Below are 19,231 nucleotides of genomic sequence, written 5' to 3' on the forward strand. Positions count from 1 at the left end.
CTATGCATTTGGGAAATAGAATTTAAATACAAAACATTATCGAGGCTCCCTTTTTTTAAAAGGTGAATTTGTTTCTGTGTATACATATATGTGTGCTTAATAAAGATTAGCATCTTTTTATTTTCAGCCTATTGGACAGAATATAACAATGCTATGAGCTAAACCAGAAAGTCATTTTGATATAATTTAGCAAACTATTTAATCATATTAAGTGTGAAGTTATGAATTAAGGGTGGAAAGGAAAATGAGAAGGAGAAGACCAATTTCCAGAAGCAGAAATTATCCCTGAGGCTGGAGTTTAAACGTGTAGCTATACTGAATTAAGAGGGTATTTTAAATATAAAGGTTTTAGAAATTAATAGTTCTTAAAAATAAAAAACTATACCCATTAGGTAACTCTAATTGGGTATAGATGGGAAAAAGGAAGGTGGAAATTAACGATTTTTAGTGTCTGTCAGCTAGGAATCTTTTATGTAGTACCTCATGAGCAACACTGACAACCATATTGATGATCTTGATGGATGACAAGACCTTGAACTTCTTTCTAAAGCATCAAAACTACATGTTTTTCAATGTTTCTAGTATTAAGCATACTTACTGTAACAATTTTTTTAAACTAGCATTATATGCTACATAATATTATCATATGTAACAATACTCTGATTTCTCTTCATAAGAATTTTTTTAAATTTAATTTTATTTTTTGAGACGGAGTCTCACGTAAGAATATTTTAAGCATTAGGGTGTCTCTGCTATTTAAGCACACATGTTTTTCCTTTCCCCGGTTTACTGAATTATTTATTAGTTACAGAGCATTCATGCTCTGTGCTAAGAGCCACTTCTCTTCCCTTCTGCAACTGGAGTGCAAGTACATATTCTATTTCATTATCAATTTTAAAACCTACCTGAAGCTAAGGAAGTAATGATTCATAGGGATGGAATCGCTGGGGTGGGAGTATATTTTTTAAAACGTTAGGACTTATTTTTAATACTGGGTGTATTTGCTGCTTTTTTTGTTTGTTAATAGACAATAATATACAGGCAATGCACAAAATCTTCACACTAAGGTACAATTATTTGTAGGCAAGATCCACAGGATGACAGGCTTCCAAGACTAAAAAGGCTAAAACTTGGTTTGCTGACAAAAGGCTCATCCATTTCAACTCAAACAAATGATTGATGAAGCATTTGCACACCTGTTTGGGAGACTACGCAAGATGCTGCAGACAAGTATTTTTCAAACTTTATCGTGCATACAAACCATCCGGGGGTCTTGTTAAAATATACAGTTGAATTCACAGATCTGTGGGGGACGAGGATATTCTGCATTTCTAACATGGAAATCCTGATGCTGCTGGTCCACAGACCCCCTCCTCCATTTTCAAAATCTTCAATACTGTAATCCTGGCTGCATTTTATGGGGAAACTTAAACTGTGCAAACCAGGAAGACAGCCCTCACCAGAACCTGACCACTCTAGCATGATGAATTCAGACTTTCCAGCCTCCAGAACTGTGAGAAAATACATCTCTTTTGTGTAAGCTACCCAGTCTATAGTATTTTGTATGGCAGCCAGAGCCAACTAACATACCAGGTGATTCTAATAATACACAGCCTCGGTTGACAACCATTGTTCTGAAGGGCATTGAGATGGCATAATCATAACTCTGTTTTAGGACATTTACTTACTAGGGAAGCTAAGACCTCGGCCTTAAAAAGTCACAGGTAGTTGAGTGTAAGACTGGTAGAGTATTAAAAGATTCAGAATGAGACAGCAGCCAGCGTTAGACTAATAAGTGAAGTGGACTGTGTCACTGCTTAACGAGTTTGCTAAGGGCTCCATTTTAGAAAATTAAAGGCATAATTTAAATTACACAATTAAAAGGCTGTACAGATATTAATTATTCAGTTTTGACCATTCTATACAGGTATGCAATTAGCACCCTAAAAAAGATACGGACCATTGCCATCAACCCAGAAAGTTCTGTAGTATCCTGTCCAGCCAATTCCCACCATTCCCAGAGGCAATCACTGTCTTGATTTCTATCACCACACATGAGCATTGTTTCAGAACCTCACTTAAATGGAGTCACACAGGAAGTGCTCACATAATCTGAGCTTCAATAATGGTGGGCACTAGATGGCATGTGTCTTCTTATGTAACTTCAAATGAAACATATGACAGTGCCCAAGATGTATTCTAGACCAAATGTATTAACATGAACCAACCAAACTCTCAGATCTAAATCACAATTTATAGGAAGTACAGAGAACAGAGGAACAAGCTCTGTTGGACAGGATGGGGAAGCAATCAGACAAGTACTGTGAAGAAAAATTAGTAGATGAAAAGAAGAACAACTTTAGATTTTAAAATATCTAAGCACTACACAAACCAGATATAATGGATGATCCTGATCTAAAACCTAATTTGGACAAGCCAGCTTTGGGGAGACATTTGGGAGAGAATTAGGGTAATTTGAATATAATCTAGGTATTAGATGCAATAAAATTTTATTAACAGGGAAAGAGAAATACTACAAGGAAACAGGCAATTTACAACATTATGATCTCATTTCAGTTTATTTTTTTTTAAAAAGTATATGTATGTGTATAAAAAGATCTAGGCCACGCACAGTGAGTGGCTCATGCCTGTAATCCCAGCCCTTTGGAGACCGAGGTGGGTGGATCACCTGAAGTCAGGAGTTCGAGACCAGCCTGACCAACATGGTGAAACCCCCTCGCTACTAAAAATACAAAAATTAGCTGGGCATGGTGGCGTGTGCCTGTAGTCCCAGCTACTCGGGCTGAGACAGGAGAACTGCTTGAACCTGGAGGCACAAGTCACACCACTGCACTCCAGTTTGGGGGACAGAGTGAGACTCTGTCTCAAAAAAATAAAAATAAAAAGATCTAGAAATACATATAATAAAAGGTCAACAGTTATAATCACTAGTTGGTGTGCACATTAGTTTTCTATTGCTGCCATAACAAATTTCCAAAATTTTGGTGGCTTCTAGCAAAACAAATTTATGATCTTACAGTTCTACAGGTCAGAAGTCCAAACTGGGTCTCATGGAACTAAAATCAAGGTATTGGCAGGATTGCATTTCTTTCTGGAGGCTTGAGAGAAAATCCATTTCCTTTCCTTTTCCAGCTTTTAGGGGCTGCTGGCATTCCTTGGCTCCCCCTCCTCCATTTTCAAAACTAGCAATGGCTAGCCAGTCTTTCCCACATTACATCACCCTGAACTTCTCTGCCTTCCTCTTCTACTTTTAAGGATGCTGTGATTACATTGAGCCCATCCAATAATACTCTAAGATAATCTCCCTATTTTAAAGCCAACTGTTTACCAACCTTAATTCCATTGGCAACCCTAATTCCTCTTTGCCATGTAACCTAAACATATGTATAGGTTCTGGGGGTCAGGATGTAAGTATCTTTGAGGGACCACTGTCCAGCCTATCAGGGTGGGGAAAAAAATGTTTTATGTTCTTGCTGGTTATCTTTATTTTCTGACTTTCTACAATGCACATACACTGCTTCTGTAATAAAAAGCTAATCTTCATTTAAAAATAAATATAATGGTGGAGGAGAAAGTAATACAATAAGTGGTAATATTGTGGAGATCATGAACACACACCTACAGTAGGAATGAAGAAAACAAACTTAATTATATGTGAGAATAGGTATTGGTGGCGTGGAAAATTGCCACTGAAAGAATCATATTTAAAAATGCTACAGTTCAAACAGTATGTATGAATGGGCAGATGATTTATTCTGGAAAATGTTAAGTATCAAACAGTGACTCTAGCTATGACAAGGACACTGTGATGAAAGATTCCTGTGAAAAGTATGCATAAAAATTTTCAGATAATATTAATTCAAGTCCCAGCATTGTCATCACTTACCAGCTGTGTGACCTTATGCCAGTTACTTAATCTCTCTTTGCTTTGATAGCATTATCTATAGATGGGACTAACTCTACTTTCCTCAGGGGTCCTTGAGGGATTAAATGATTTAATACTCGTAGAGGACTTAGAATTGTGCCTGGCACATGATCAACCCTCTGTAAATGCTAGTCATTAACGGTTATTACTCTGGCAGGTGTTTGTAGCCACCTGTTTCAGATGGAAAACCACTCTGGAATTTTAGTTAAGCTGGTGCTTACATGCCATCACTCAGGGAATAATGAGAATCACCTGCTGATTATCTACGAGTTTCTTACACCCAAGGATACTAGCTTAATTAGCTAGTATCAGTAGCTAATTAAGAATTTCAATAGTGAAACTATAGAAATTCTTCCCAAATGGCTAAGTTTCCAGGAAACATCCCTTCCATGTTAGCCTGGTGACTAAATAATACTTCTGAAGAGTCAACAGTTATTTAGCCCAGATCGTTAACGTGCCAAATGGTGCTTTCAACTATGGGGTTCTAACACCTATATCCTAATGGAAAGAAACGTCTAATAATTTGCTAGTTTGAGTGACAGCTTGAGGACAAAGCAAAGAAGCTTTCCAGAACTGTGAGAGACTGGAGACAACTTCAGTAGATATTATCCTGCTCACTGTGGATTAATGTTAAACCAGCTGGATATCATGAGTTGTTGAATTGGTCAAGCACAATGTGGAAAAGCACCTTCCATTGTAGAATGTGACAATTTTATGTAAAACACTGTATTGTATTCAAAGAACTGTATCATCAACAAATTTCAATGAATTCAAAATGTTCCACTGAAGAAATGCAATCAATTCCTTACTGTTTAAAGCTAGAAGGGCTCTTTGAAAACATATAACCCAGTGTTCCTCAAACTAGGTCAACAGTTCTATCTCCCATCCCCCATTTCTTTCTTTGTTTTCTGTAAGATTCCTCAAAGCTTTGTACAGGCTATTGCGCACTGGGAATCTTCAAGACTTAGAGATGGTATTGAGGGCCAGTCTGACTACTGGCTCCTTTCCTTTACACGTAATCTTTTCATAACTCAAGGGCCACTAATGATGACAAGAACCTTCTGGGCAAGCACTGATGTATCATCATGGACATTACACCAGACAGCAAGAAACTAATGTCCAGCACCGTCAAGTGATTTGTCCTGTGAGCTCGACGACTGCAGAGCTGGCCCAGAATCCAGGCCTGTCTATGCAGCTATCCAGAGAGAACCCGTGGGCCGAAGATGTGTGCTCTGGGCCCAGGTGGCCTGGAGAAGGGCTATGAAACCATAATAAGATGGAAACAGAATGTACAAGGAAAGACAGTAAAGCCAGTTACCTGGGAAGGTGGCTTCCTCCTCCTTGTTTTTTGCTCAACCTAACATTTATTAAAGACCTACAGTTTCAGAAAAGACCCTATGTTGGATGTTACAGAGAACACTACAAAGCTGTGCAAAAGACTTGGTTCTGCCCTCAAGGACCTCAGATTCTCATTGAAAAAACAAACATGAGGTTGAAATGTTGGCAACAATTCTATGCTCATACCATTTGTTGTGTTCTAAGTAGTTTCACATACATTTTACAAAACTCTTACATTGGGCAAGTATGATTTCTCCCTTTTTATAGATGGGAAAATGAGCAACTGATCAGGGAGACTGTGATGTGGCTCAAGGGCAAGAAACACAGCAAGTGGGCCCCACATACACCACATGGGTAGTATACGACAAGCATTGGATTTTTTAAAAAAATGACATCTGCAAATGCCTATGGGGTTTTACACTGTATACAATAGATTGTCTGACTAACCAAGGTTATTTCTAGTACCAAGATAGACGTTTAAAAAATGTTTCTAAGAAAGACATTTGTAACGAAGCAGGGCATGGCAGGGCATTGGCACGGCAATGGAGAATGCAAGAGTTGATATGAATGGCATCATATACATTTTTTACCAAAGATTTTTAGCTACAAAAACAAATGTTCACTGTAAAAAAATTTTGATTGTAGGGAAAAATAAAATGAAGAAAAAATATCTGCATTCTCACCAACCAAAGAAAAGCAGTGTTCGGCAAACTCTTATCCTCCAAATTTCTAAAGCCATGCACACTATAAAACCTGATCACTTACGTTAAGCTTTTGCACATTCTTCAGTTCCAAATATCTAAGTGGTAACAACACATTTTCCTTTTTCAATCTACAACATATTACAGCAGACAAAGAAAAAGATGGTGGAAGCATTCATGTTTGAGGTTTCTCAATTATATTTTGGATATGAAGTAGGGATGAATGGGGGGCTGGGAGTGGCATTATGGATCTATTAGCATTCTACCAACAGAAATATTTGATCCTGCCTACAGCAAGGACTGCAGTGCTGTGCATGGAGGCTTTGATCTTGCATCCCACTCCAGCATATGGTGCTACTAAGCATAATCAAAGTGCAAATCTTCATAGAAAATTACAGAGACTGAAAAGGGGATGGATGCTTCCTTCCTCTCATTTCCTTTCCTGCCATGTTCCTGGTTTTAAGTAAAAGAAGATTTGGCCTTTTGATGAAATCTGCAAACACTTTTAGGGTATTTACACTGTATAGAGTCAATTATTTAACTGTCCAAGATTGTTTTCATTACTGAGACTGACAGAACGTTTCTTGCCAGGATAAAGCCCCAGTTTTCGGCAGCGTGGGTCTAAAGCTGCCTCCCTTATTTAGGCCCTATACAGTGACATTAGAATAAGGAGACATCTGCAGCTCTGGGGGAGGGGAGGAAGGTCCCATGCACCATCCAGGTTTGGATAATAAATATTTGAAAATTTACAGGATGAGTTGCTAATCGTTTTTTTTGTTGTTGTTGTTCTGTTTTGTTTTGTTTTTTTTTTTTTTTTTGAGATGGAGTCTCGCTCTGTCTCCCAGGCTGGAGTGTAATGGTGTGATCTGGTCTCACTGCAACCTCCACTTCCTGGGTTCAAGCAATTCTCCTGCCTCAGCCTCCAGAGTAGTGGGATTACAGGCGCCTGCCACCACGCCCAGCTAATTTTTTTGTATTTTTAGTAGAGATGGGGTTTTGCCATGTTGGTCAGGCTGGTCTCAAACTCCTGACCTCAGGTGATCTGTCCCCCTCGGCCTCCCAAAGTGCTGGGATTACAGGCATGAGCCACCGCGCCCGACCGAGTTGCTTATCTTTTAAGCTGATACTCTTCAAAAGAGATAGAGGTGACCTCCTACAAATAGTTTTAAGCCATTAATTATAACAATTCAGATCAAGTTGTGAAACAATAGAACTATTAAAGAATTAAATTCCCTTTGAGTATATCTGTCAGCTCCCTGAAGACAGTGGGATACCATTTCTGATTTATAAATTGAAAATAAAACTCACATTTTTGTCAAAGTTAATCATCTTCACCCTCTCATCAACGTGCTATTGTTGAGTATGAATGACTGTGATGAACTTGGGCCCAGAGACGTAGGCCCCAGGCAAGTTTACAATTTGGAAGCATTTGGACCCAAGAAGCCTCTGTGTGTTGTTTCTCATGGTTACTGATTATTGTGGCCAAGCTTTATGCAAATTGTTTTAAATAACATCATTACCAAGAAAAAAAGTGTTACATCTAAAGCACCATTCAGAAATTTGAATCAAGTACAGGTCAGTCCACCTGAAGCTGCTGGACACTGGCACAGCAGGGCTGGTTGTTCCTGGCTGCTGTCTTTCCTGACCAGTCAGTGCCCCAACCTGACTAGCCAGTGCCCTTGCTGTTACCAGTTGTTAAATATTCTGAATATTACACAGAACTGGCCCCACTGGTTGTACATACAGGCAGATATCAATGGGGAGCCTGCTGGCGCTCATCTATTTCTATCGTGGTCTGCACTCTCCCATTACAGTGGTGGATCATTCCAGAAGTTAGCTAACCTCTCTAGCTCTTAGCATCCTCTCCTCCAAACTGGGGATATGAATAATCCTCACCTAATTCTCTCCTGAGATTTAGATGGATGTTAAAACCAGATATTAGATAGGAAAACTTATTAAAATTTAAAAAATAATTTTGAAGAAATACATAGTATTTGTATACCATTTAGAAAATGAGGCCGGGTGCGGTGGCTCACGCTTGTAATCCCAGCACTTTGGGAGGCCGAGGCGGGCGGATCACGAGGTCAGGAGATCGAGACCACGGTGAAACCCCGTCTCTACTAAAAATACAAAAAATTAGCCGGGTGTGGTGGCGGGCACCTGTAGTCCCAGCTACTCTGAGAGGCTGAGGCAGGAGAATGGCGTGAACTGGGGAGGCGGAGCTTGCAGTGAGCCGAGATTGCGCCACTGCACTCCAGCCTGGGCGACAGAGCGAGACTCCGTCTCAAGAAGAAAAAAAAAAAAAAAAAAAAAGAAAATGCCAAAAAGTAGAATGAAAACATGTATTTTCTCACCACCTAAAGACGGTAACTGTTAACATTTTTATTTTGTTTGTTTTCCTTATCTTTACTAAAACTTTGACAACTCAGCATCAGTCGCTGAGCACCACAAAAATGAAATAAAACAAGGCTATTGCCCTTCCAGTTTGGTGGGGATATAAATGGCTAAATAAATGTTATTACTGTCTTGTGTAGAAGGCCCAATAAAAGAATAGTGGCAAGTGTTATCATAAAATACAATTACAGTTCTGGTTCCCAGACAGGACAAATATTTTAGTACTTAAGAGATACATTTGTACCTAGAGCATCTCCTGAGGCTACTGACTCAATTTCATTCTAAGGGAAGACAACATTATATTACTGCTATAAAATTTTAGTTACATGTAAAAAAACTCCATACTGTAACCATAAACAACATTTGGATCTGCCTTACTCCCTAAGTCATTATACTCATTCCACATCTGCCTTGCCCTTTTGGCTTGCCAGAAGTGCCTACAGTTCACTGTAGTTCTTGTAGATACACAGTCTGTTTGTATGTTGGTTTCAAACAATCAGGTTTCTTTGAACTGATGGATAAGGATTTTCCTTGGACATAAAAATCCAGTGTTGGAACAGTCACTTTGTAAATGGCCTGAGACACATACAGTGTTCGCTTTCCACAGAGGTTTTCGTTCTTATTTTCCTCTCAAAAAATAATTGCTATTACAGCATATCATTGTCATCGTATTACCCTAGGATGGTACTATCCTTCCGGATTATTGGCTTTTGTACATTCATCTTCCCAGCCATGCTGAGCTCTCTGAAGGCACTGGCTTTGTCTTATTCCTCATTCTATCCTCAGCCTCCCAGCAAAGGAGATACTGAAATGTCTCAGTAAGCCCTTACAAATTCTAGTTTAGCAGTTCCTAAGCTCGCATCTTCACCACGCAATACCTGGTAACATGCTAAATAAAATCTCTAGGCTCTATTCTGAAGGTTCCAAATCCGATTTTCTGGGGGTGGGGCTAGGATCCTATATTTTTAAAGAGCTCTCTGTAAAATGAAGACAATAATTCATTTCTACCTCACCAGGTAGTTATGGAAGTAAATGAGTTATTTATGTAGAGTGCTTGGATCACTGCCTGGCCCTCACTAAGCACTACATAAGTGCCAGTTATTATTATATTATTATTGCTGTTACATGATCAGCCAATCATAAATAGGTGTTTTGAAGCACTGTCTATTGGTTTTCTCAAACTTGAGTGTGCATAAAAATCATCTGGTAAGCTTACAAATGCAGATGCCACAGCTTTGCTGCCCAGAGATTCTGATTTCATAAGGCTCGTACCTAGCCAGGGACCTGCATTCCTGTATTTCCCAGGAAATGGAGATTGGTGGATATTCTGTAAACCAGTGGGTATCTCATTCACATCCCTGATCCTGAGGAAAATAACCTTGTCTCTCAGGCTGGGGCTAAGATGCAGCTCATAGACAGAAAGACAACTTTGGGGGGCATTTGATAATATGCCAACCAATCACTGGGGAGTCTCCTATTTCCTACTGCGTCTGTATCAGGGGCCATACTGCCTGTCTGGGTTTGGCTCCCATGAGAGGAGGAAACTGCTACCATTCCTGCAGGCTGCCTGAGTAAGCTCCAGGATGCTGCTCCAGCAGAACTGGGCTGGCTCCACCTCCTCGCACCCCATGCAGCCAGACCTCTCCTCCCCCTCACCCATTCCGCACTAGGGCACTGCCTGACCAACTCCTGCCAGCTCCAGGAGCTGCTGAAGACACGGCCTGGAATCCTTCATACCTCTGTAGCTGAAGTTCAAGGGAACCACAGGTTGCTTGGGAAGACACAGGTGCACAACCATGGCAAGCCTGAGAAGATTCCATGCCTGGGCAAGACCCCTGAGAGCCCTTACACCACATGTATGTGCCATGGACCCAGCCCAAACACATTTGTGCTTCTGACCTCTGAAACTACCCCGCAGTGCACTTGAGATCTAAAGTGCAAGCTTTCCAAAAGTGAAATGACAAAGCTCTTGTCTTCTCTCATGAATGGCATTCCTTCCTGGATTTCCAGTTGTGATTATGCAAATTATACACCTAAGTGTAACCAATACTTGAATCTCCTGGAACCTGATCAAGCCTGGATCCATCCATTAACAAAGACATTACATAGTTAAGACACATTCATTTACCTAGAGACAATAGTGTCCTTGCTTTTACTAAAAAGTATTGCTTTTTATAGAAAATTAAGCATAGCCTATGTTATAATAAAGTAGAACTTACATTTCTAAAAACCGCTTTCTGGCCAGGTGTGGTAGCTAACGCCTATAATCCCAGCACTTTGGGAGGCCGAGGGGGGTGGATCACCTGAGGTCAGGAGTTTGAGACCAGCCTGACCAATATGGTGAAACCCTGTCTCTACTAAAAATACAAAAATTAGCTAGGTGTGGTGGTGTGCGCCTGTAATCCCAGCTACTCAGGAGGCTTGAGGCAGGAGAATTGCTTGAACCGGGGAGGCAGAGATTGCAGTGAGTAAAAAAAAAAAAAAACCCACTTTCCTTCAAACTCCTGATTTTTTTCTTCTTGTACTTTCTAAAATCAAAGTACCTTTACTTTCTCCCCTCCAAAAATAGCTGCATATAGACAGGCCTGTCTTCAAAATTTGAGAAGCCCAGGGTTAGAGTGTGAAAGGTCACTCACTGGCCCACGGCTGTCCTTCCCAGCCCTGGCTCCTGCATTATGAGGGGTCTTCTGGGGGCCTCCCAGTGGAAACTCCAGCCTACATCTCCAGATTCTTTTTTGCATAGCTGCCCCCTTGGTCTTCCCTTGGCCCTAGGAGTATACACACTTGTGGCATGATTGGCCACTGGGAAAACAGATGTGAAGGCAGCCTACACAGGGAATTCCAGGGTCTAGAGAACTCTGAATAGGAGGCGGGGTATGGGTGTGCATATCTCCTTCGAGGCCTGAAATCCTGCTCTTATTGGGAGGTACACAACCAGAGGAGGACTGGAACACAGCCCTCTAAAGCACAAGGTCCACAGACAGGGCCCACATTGGCCTGGTTGAGGGAGGTGTGTTCATAGTATCTACAGGATGCCTATGTACGTGGTATAGCTGAATGCCTCAGTCTGGATGCTCTATCCACACATCTCACACCTATTGCTGTCACAGATTTCAAGGACCTAGAAGGCAAGAACTAGGAAGACATTTTTTTTGTATAGCACCTACTGTTTATTTAGGCACAGATTCCTCTTGAGGTTGTAGTGCAAATATGATTATATCAGCTACCTGCTGAAATCCTTGAAGGGGAATAAAGGAATATTTATTTCAAGTCACTGTATAAGCTAGGGTGTATGATACTGTTAAAGAATAAGTTAATAAAGCTCACCCTAAATATGCAGACAGAAGATGTGGGGGTTTCTAAATCTCTCCTTGCATGTGTCCCCAGGCTTCTCCTCCTTGAGGTCCTGCTCACCTTCCTCTAGGTAATACCGCTCACCCCTCAAACTAGCACAGGTTTCCCCTCTTCTAGACGCCTTCCTTACACTCTCAGGCCAGGTGCTGCTCCTCAGGACTAACACAGCTCCACTCCTCAGCGCTCATCTCCTGGAATTATCATTGACTCACCTCCCTGCAAAGCCAAGGTCCCTGCTCACCCACAAAGTCACCACTGAACTACCCTGCCAACGATCTCGTCTTTCTCTAAATTCAGAACTTGCCTCTATCACTTGCCTATATTAATTGCTAAATGAGGCAATTACTGTGAAACATGGAATTATTAAAAATCATTTGTCATCCTGTGTGGTGGCTCATACCTGCAATCCTAGCACTTTGGGAGGCCAAGGTGGGAGGATCGCTTGAGACTAGGAGTTCGATACCAGCCTGGCAACATGGCAAAACTCCCTCTTTATAAAAAACACAAAAATTAGCTGGGCATTGCGACAAGGGCCTGTTAGTCCCAGCTATTAGGCAAGCTGAGGTGGGCAGATCACTTGAGCCCTGGAGGAAAAGGCTGCATTGAACGGAGATTATGCCACTGCACTCCAGCCTGGGCAACAGAGTGAGATCCCATCTCAAAAAAAATCATTTTTGTTTTTGCAGTGTTCTCTATTACTGCCTTATATTATTATCTAACCTTTCAATGCATTGCCCTTCCCACGAGACTGTCATTGTCTTTAGGTGAGGATTTGTATCTTTCCTTTAATTTTCCACATCGTTGCAGAGTATGTCCTCAAAACTTACGCTTTCTCAACACCTTGGACGGGGGAAGGGCCCTTATTTTTTAGCAAGATGGTTTACACAAATAAACAATAATTAATAATTAACAACTCCTCCTTGTGTATTCTCATTCTCAGCAGGCGCTGATCCCAAAGGAGCCACTGATTAAATGCTCCATTCCCTATAGATAATAAATAATAATGCTTCCCCAACTGAGCAAGGCCTCAACATTTTTGGGCCTAAAGACTTTGAAGATCACAGCAAGTCCAGGCGTAAAGCAGGAGGGCCCTGCAAGGAGCGTTTACCTTAGGATCTGTGAAGGTTATTACGTATGTGCACACGAGCAGAGCCTACCCCAGGGGCTCTATTACTGTAGGAGAGTTAATGGGACTGAATCACCAAAATGTGGCAGAGACACTTTCATGTTGGCAGAACCAGTTCTGTGATTTCCTCATGTTCTAGCCCACAGCAGGATGGAGTAAATACTCCCTTCAGACACCTAAAAGGGGGTGGTGCCTCTCCTCAGCTACTAGTCCAACGACGTCAAAACCCAAGCAGCAACCCTCAGACTGGGTTCACCTACCCTCTTCTGATGGCCTTCTGCAGGAAACCTTGTGCTCCCCCAAACTTCCTGTAGAATGCTGGCGGACTCCGTGCTGCCCAAACTTCCCGCAGGGTGGCACCTGGAAGAGCAAGTGACTTAAAAACGAGGAAGGCCAGGCGCGCTCCCACTGCTCAGAAGCGGCTGGTGTACTCGTCTAAAATAAAAAGGTCTCTGTCTGCAAATCCCGTTTGCTAGCCCGGTAATCCTCCCCCGCCCCCGGCCTAGCGTGTCCGACCCGTACAGCTGTTTTTAATCCCTACTTTTCTCACTTGGCATCCCGGGCTCGGGCTGACCAGACGCGGAGCCACTTAGTGTTTCCTCCTCCCCCTGCCGGGGTCTGTCCTCCCTCCGCCGTCTCCTCTTTCTCCGCCTGCGTCCCCGCGGGCAGAGTGTGGGAAGAACGAATTTCCGCCCGGTTTGCTCTCCGCTCGCCGACTTGGGTCCCTTCCGGACGCAGCCCGCGTGCTCCCCGAGCTATTGCACCGGAGCCGCCCTCCCCGTCCGGGACCGCGAGCGAGAAGGTGCCGTCTGCGGGGGCCGAGCCGCCGGGGCTCTGCTGCCAAGCCGCGCCCCGAGAAGCTCTTGGAACCGCTCCCGCCTGCAGCTGGGGAATCCACTCGGCTGGGAGAATCCGCGCCAGGGAATCCAGCTCTCCGGACTCAGCTGCAAACAAAAAGCGCCGGGTCTTGCTCCCTCCCCCACCCCCCCCGACGCGCACCCGGTGAAACAGTTTTATAAAGAAATGCAACAAGTAGCACCCGGGGTCTGCAGAGAGCCCCGCGCCGCCTGACTTGGCCGGGCGAAGCCCGCCTGCAGAGACCCGGGCCGGCCGCCGGACAAAGGACGGAGGAGGGGCTGGACGGCGCTGCGAAGTCCGAAAGAGGCCATTTAGCGACTCTGGCCAGGCCAAGGGGAATGCAGAGGAGACACAGAGCCGGCGGGCCAAGAGGACGATCCGGCCGCAGCACGCAGGGCGGACGGCGATGGAGGCTGCCCGCGCCGTGCGCCTCCTGCTCGTGGTGTGCGGCTGCCTCGCGCTCCCGCCGCTGGCCGAGCCCGTGTGCCCGGAGCGCTGCGACTGCCAGCATCCCCAGCATCTCCTGTGCACCAACAGGGGGCTCCGCGTCGTGCCCAAGACCAGCTCGCTGCCGAGTCCCCACGACGTGCTCACCTACAGCCTCGGCGGCAACTTCATAACCAACATCACGGCCTTCGACTTCCACCGTCTGGGGCAGCTCAGACGGCTGGACCTGCAGTACAACCAGATCCGCTCTCTGCACCCCAAGACCTTCGAGAAGCTCTCGCGGCTGGAAGAGCTGTACCTGGGGAACAACCTCTTGCAGGGGCTCGCCCCGGGCACGCTGGCCCCGCTGCGCAAGCTGCGCATCCTCTACGCCAACGGGAACGACATCGGCCGCCTAAGCAGCGGCTCCTTCGAGGGCCTGGAGAGTCTAGTCAAGCTGCGGCTGGACGGGAACGCCCTGGGGGCGCTGCCGGACGCGGTTTTCGCCCCCTTGAGCAACCTGCTCTACCTACATCTGGAGTCCAACCGGATCCGCTTTCTGGGCAAGAACGCCTTCGCCCAGCTAGGCAAGCTGCGCTTCCTCAACCTCTCTGCCAACGAGCTACAGCCCTCCCTGCGCCACGCGGCCACCTTCGCACCGCTGCGCTCCCTCTCCTCTCTCATCCTCTCGGCCAACAGCCTGCAGCACCTCGGGCCGCGCGTCTTCCAGCACCTGCCACGTCTCGGCCTGCTCTCGCTCAGGGGCAACCAGCTCACACATCTCGCGCCTGACGCCTTTTGGGGCTTGGAGGCCCTGCGCGAGCTGCGCCTGGAGGGTAATCGGCTGAGCCAGCTGCCAACTGCGCTGCTGGAGCCTCTGCACAGCCTGGAGGCGCTGGACCTGAGCGGCAATGAGCTGTCCGCCCTGCACCCGGCCACCTTCGGCCACCTGGGCCGGCTGCGCGAGCTCAGCCTGCGCAACAACGCGCTCAGCGCTCTATCCGGGGACATCTTCGCCGCTAGCCCAGCCCTTTATCGGCTGGATCTAGACGGCAACGGCTGGACCTGCGACTGCCGGCTGCGAGGCCTGAAGCGCTGGATGGGCGACTGGCACTCGCAGGGCCGGCTCCTCACTGTCTTCGTGCAGTGTCGCCACCCCCCGGCCCTGCGAGGCAAATACCTGGATTACCTGGATGACCAGCAGCTGCAAAATGGATCCTGCGCGGATCCCTCGCCCTCAGCTTCCCTGACCGCTGACCGCAGGCGGCGGCCCCTACCCACGGCCGCAGGGGAGGAGATGACGCCACCTGCAGGTCTCGCGGAGGAGCTGCCGCCGCAGCCGCAGCTCCAGCAGCAGGGGCGATTTCTAGCTGGGGTGGCCTGGGATGGGGCAGCCAGGGAGCTGGTAGGCAACCGCAGCGCCCTAAGGCTGAGTCGGCGGGGCCCGGGCCTCCAGCAGCCCAGCCCCTCCGTCGCTGCCGCCGCGGGCCCGGCTCCACAGTCCCTAGACCTGCACGAGAAGCCCCAGCGGGGCCGTCCGACTCGGACAGATTCCGCCCACGCGGAGCCCACCCCAACGGCCTCTCCTGGCTCTGCGCCGTCGCCTGCCGGCGACTCCTGGCAGCGCGCGACGAAGCATCGCCTGGGCACGGAGCACCAGGAGCGTGCCGCCCAGTCCGACGGTGGGGCCGGGCTGCCGCCGCTGGTGTCCGACCCATGCGACTTCAACAAGTTCATCCTGTGCAACCTGACGGTGGAGGCGGTGGGCGCAGACAGCGCCTCCGTGCGCTGGGCCGTGCGCGAGCACCGCAGTCCCCGGCCGCTGGGCGGCGCGCGCTTCCGCCTGCTCTTTGACCGCTTTGGCCAGCAGCCCAAGTTCCACCGCTTCGTCTACCTGCCCGAGCGCAGCGACTCGGCCACGTTGCGCGAGCTGCGCGGGGACACCCCCTACCTGGTGTGCGTGGAGGGCGTGCTTGGGGGCCGCGTCTGCCCTGTGGCTCCCCGGGACCACTGCGCGGGGCTGGTGACCCTGCCGGAGGCCGGGAGCCGGGGCGGCGTCGACTACCAGCTGCTGACCTTGGCCCTGCTGACGGTCAACGCGTTGCTGGTGCTCTTGGCCTTGGCGGCCTGGGCGTCTCGCTGGCTGCGGAGGAAACTGCGGGCTAGGCGGAAGGGCGGGGCCCCGGTCCACGTTCGGCACATGTACTCCACCCGACGGCCCCTGCGCTCCATGGGCACCGGCGTGTCCGCCGACTTCTCGGGATTCCAGTCGCACCGGCCACGCACCACCGTGTGCGCGCTCAGCGAGGCGGACCTCATCGAATTCCCCTGCGACCGCTTCATGGACAGTGCGGGCGGCGGCGCGGGCGGCAGCCTGAGACGGGAGGACCATCTCCTGCAGCGATTTGCCGACTAGGTCCAGGGCATGTAGAGACCATCTCATTGGCCCTAAGGAGCCGCCTCTTCGTGAGGCCCACCAGCCCACCTCAGGGGAAGTGCCCTTTTGTGCACTTGCCAGTGGGGACAGAGGGCCAATTCGGGCACCATCCCCCAATTCCCAGTACTCAAGAAGTAAATGGATGGTACTTGGTGGTCAGAGCCAGAGTAGGGGACAAATAGATGGTGGGATGCTGAGGTCGGAGGCTTCGCTTGGAGGCTTTGACACAGCTATGCAAATGGCTTTTGTAGCATTGCAATGCAGAAGCCAGGCTTTGGGGGTAGAAAGGGGGTGCTTGTGCCCCCAACATGGCCAGAAATATTTGGGTGCATGCTTTTTGTTTGCTCAGTGTCAAACGGAGTTTTGTTTCTATTTAAGGAAAGAGGAACTTATTACCATTACAAAGGAGGCTTGGCCAGGGACTCCACTGGTTTGGTGATCTCTGCCAAGAAGGGGGATGTAAACAGGTGGTAAAGTTTAACACACCCGCCAAGGAACTCGTTTATGTTGGCTGATAGAGCTTTCAGGATACCTTAAAGTTTAATAAAAGACGCAATTTTTTTTTTCAAAAATGTGAAAAGCTCTGACATTTAACGAACTGACCGATAGACTCAAGGACTGTTTTAGTTGGACTGGGCCATTCTATTATGTTCCTTTTAATATTAACAGTACAAGAGCGCTTGCTGACTTCGAGGATAACTAAGATTACATACTTTCTCCGGAGAAGGCTGCATGCAAGACTTCTCTGTCAGGGTTGCTCCTGTGGCTTTTTTAATTTTATTTTTTTAAACCTATATATGGAAAAGGAAATTTCAATGCCAGATTTGATAACAGAATGTGATGTATACGTAGCTGATGACCCACTGGGGAACACCAGCGTTCCAGTTCACTTACCACATCTGTGACAGTGTGTTTAGATTGGAATAAATGTGATGTGGTACTTCTCATGTTTTTATCAGTGACATGGTTGACTGTGCCCTAATTCTCTTGAGTTGCAGTTAAGCTATGAAGGTAATTTCCTAATAGGGAAGCAAAAGGTGATTGTCAATTGATAGTTTAATGTTTGACCACATTAGTGTCTCTATGCGAAATAGTAGAGGGGAAGAAATTACAGAAAACAAATGTGAAAAAAAATACACCAGTGGGTATCTTTTCTACTAAAACCAGAAGATTGTTATGAGTACTTAAACCTCACTGTGAAATAATGATATATTTTGCAATTAATCCCTCCCCAACTGAGTGTCTTACTGTGTTATTAAATCTTATCTTTTAGTTAATAGTTGCAGTATTTCTTTTAAATGTTTTTGTTTTAAACTTAGGGGTAGGATCCTTTATTTGTTCAGTTGTTTCCAACTATTTGGGATACTTTCATTCCCTGCTATTTATGAAGTACATGTTTATCACTAAGTGTAGTGGTTTAGTTTACATTAATAATTTTATGTGTGGTCTAAAAATGCAGTCACTAAGAGAATGTACACTGTGGTTATGTTCACAGTGGTTATGGATTTATTGGCAGTGGAGTACCATGGAGGTCACTGCAATGGTGCTAAGGCTGACAGTGGAATCTTCTGTTTAGGGCCTTAAGCCCCTGAGGGTCCTGATGACTCAGGGAATCCATCACAGCCCCGGGTCTTTCACCCCAGTTCACTCCTTTTGTTTGGCCTAGATTGACCCATGCCTGCCCTCTTCTCAACAGCTGAGTAGGGAACCAGCCATCTGAATGAGCTGATCGTTGTTTATGTTCAAATGAGTAAATGTCCAGACCACTTAAACTACAGCTGCTTTTCTGGCAGTCTTGTCTGCGGGGCCAAAACTTAATAAACCACAGGAAATAGACTGTCATTCTTAGTTTGCTGCCAGGGCTTATTTTAGATTCAGAGCATACTGGTACATGGGAGCGGTAGTGTTGTTTGCTCTTATTTTCAACCAGTGAGCTATCTGGCACCTTTTGTGCTCCTGGCTTTTTTCAATCATAGCACTATTGCATCTCTTAGCTATTTCTTTTGCCCAGCAGGGTAATATTGAGTCCCACTGCAAGTATGGACAAGGCCTCTGGTTCTCCTCACCACCCACCTTTTCAGCCATAGAACATCACTGAAAATGCCTAATGCCTCGATCTGTGTTCTACTTTAGTTTCACTGGGAAGTCTTTCAGTGGGAGATGAATAAATGTTATACATTGTTATGTTCAGTTATGTCAATAAACCCACTTACTAATAGAGATAATTTGTTGGAGTTTCCAAATATTTTGTACACTTTCATAATGACACAATGCAGTTTCCATTTATGGAAATGAAACAAGCTTGATGTCTTTCTGTCCTTTATAATGTTTTTTATTTCCGTTTTCATAGGTGAGTATGGACTTGATTTTTAAGAAACGGATGTGTGATGTTATGCACAAAGAAACAAAGAAATGGCTCTAAAAGCGGATGGTCAGCCACAGCATGAAAGTGCTGTTGGACACTAGTGACATCAAGGTGCAGGTGATCGGGTCTCAGCAGGCATTGCCTGTTTAAAGGAAACTGATGAAAAGTCAAGCCCTTTGGCTCTCATGGTGAAAAATATGAAGGAATTATCTTGAGCTGGAAGTAATTTTTTATTTTTGCCACTACACAGCTTATGAAAAGATAACATTCCTAAGGAAAAAAGAAT

At 45.9% G+C, this 19,231-nt stretch overlaps 2 protein-coding genes across 2 annotated transcripts in view; both read left to right on the forward strand.

Annotated features, from left to right (window-relative positions):
* The window catches only part of CPVL (carboxypeptidase vitellogenic like), a 273,532-nt gene that overhangs the window by 235,227 nt on the left and 19,074 nt on the right, over positions 1-19,231 (forward strand). The window lies entirely within an intron of this gene.
* On the forward strand, positions 13,795-18,805 carry TRIL (TLR4 interactor with leucine rich repeats). The gene has a single exon (XM_055293548.2). The coding sequence runs from the start codon at positions 14,124-14,126 to the stop codon at positions 16,557-16,559; it is 2,436 nt and encodes an 811-aa protein (XP_055149523.1). The 5' UTR covers positions 13,795-14,123; the 3' UTR covers positions 16,560-18,805.

This window comes from Symphalangus syndactylus, chromosome 9 (genome assembly GCF_028878055.3).
Source record: "Symphalangus syndactylus isolate Jambi chromosome 9, NHGRI_mSymSyn1-v2.1_pri, whole genome shotgun sequence".
In the NCBI taxonomy this organism is placed as follows: domain Eukaryota; kingdom Metazoa; phylum Chordata; class Mammalia; order Primates; family Hylobatidae; genus Symphalangus; species Symphalangus syndactylus.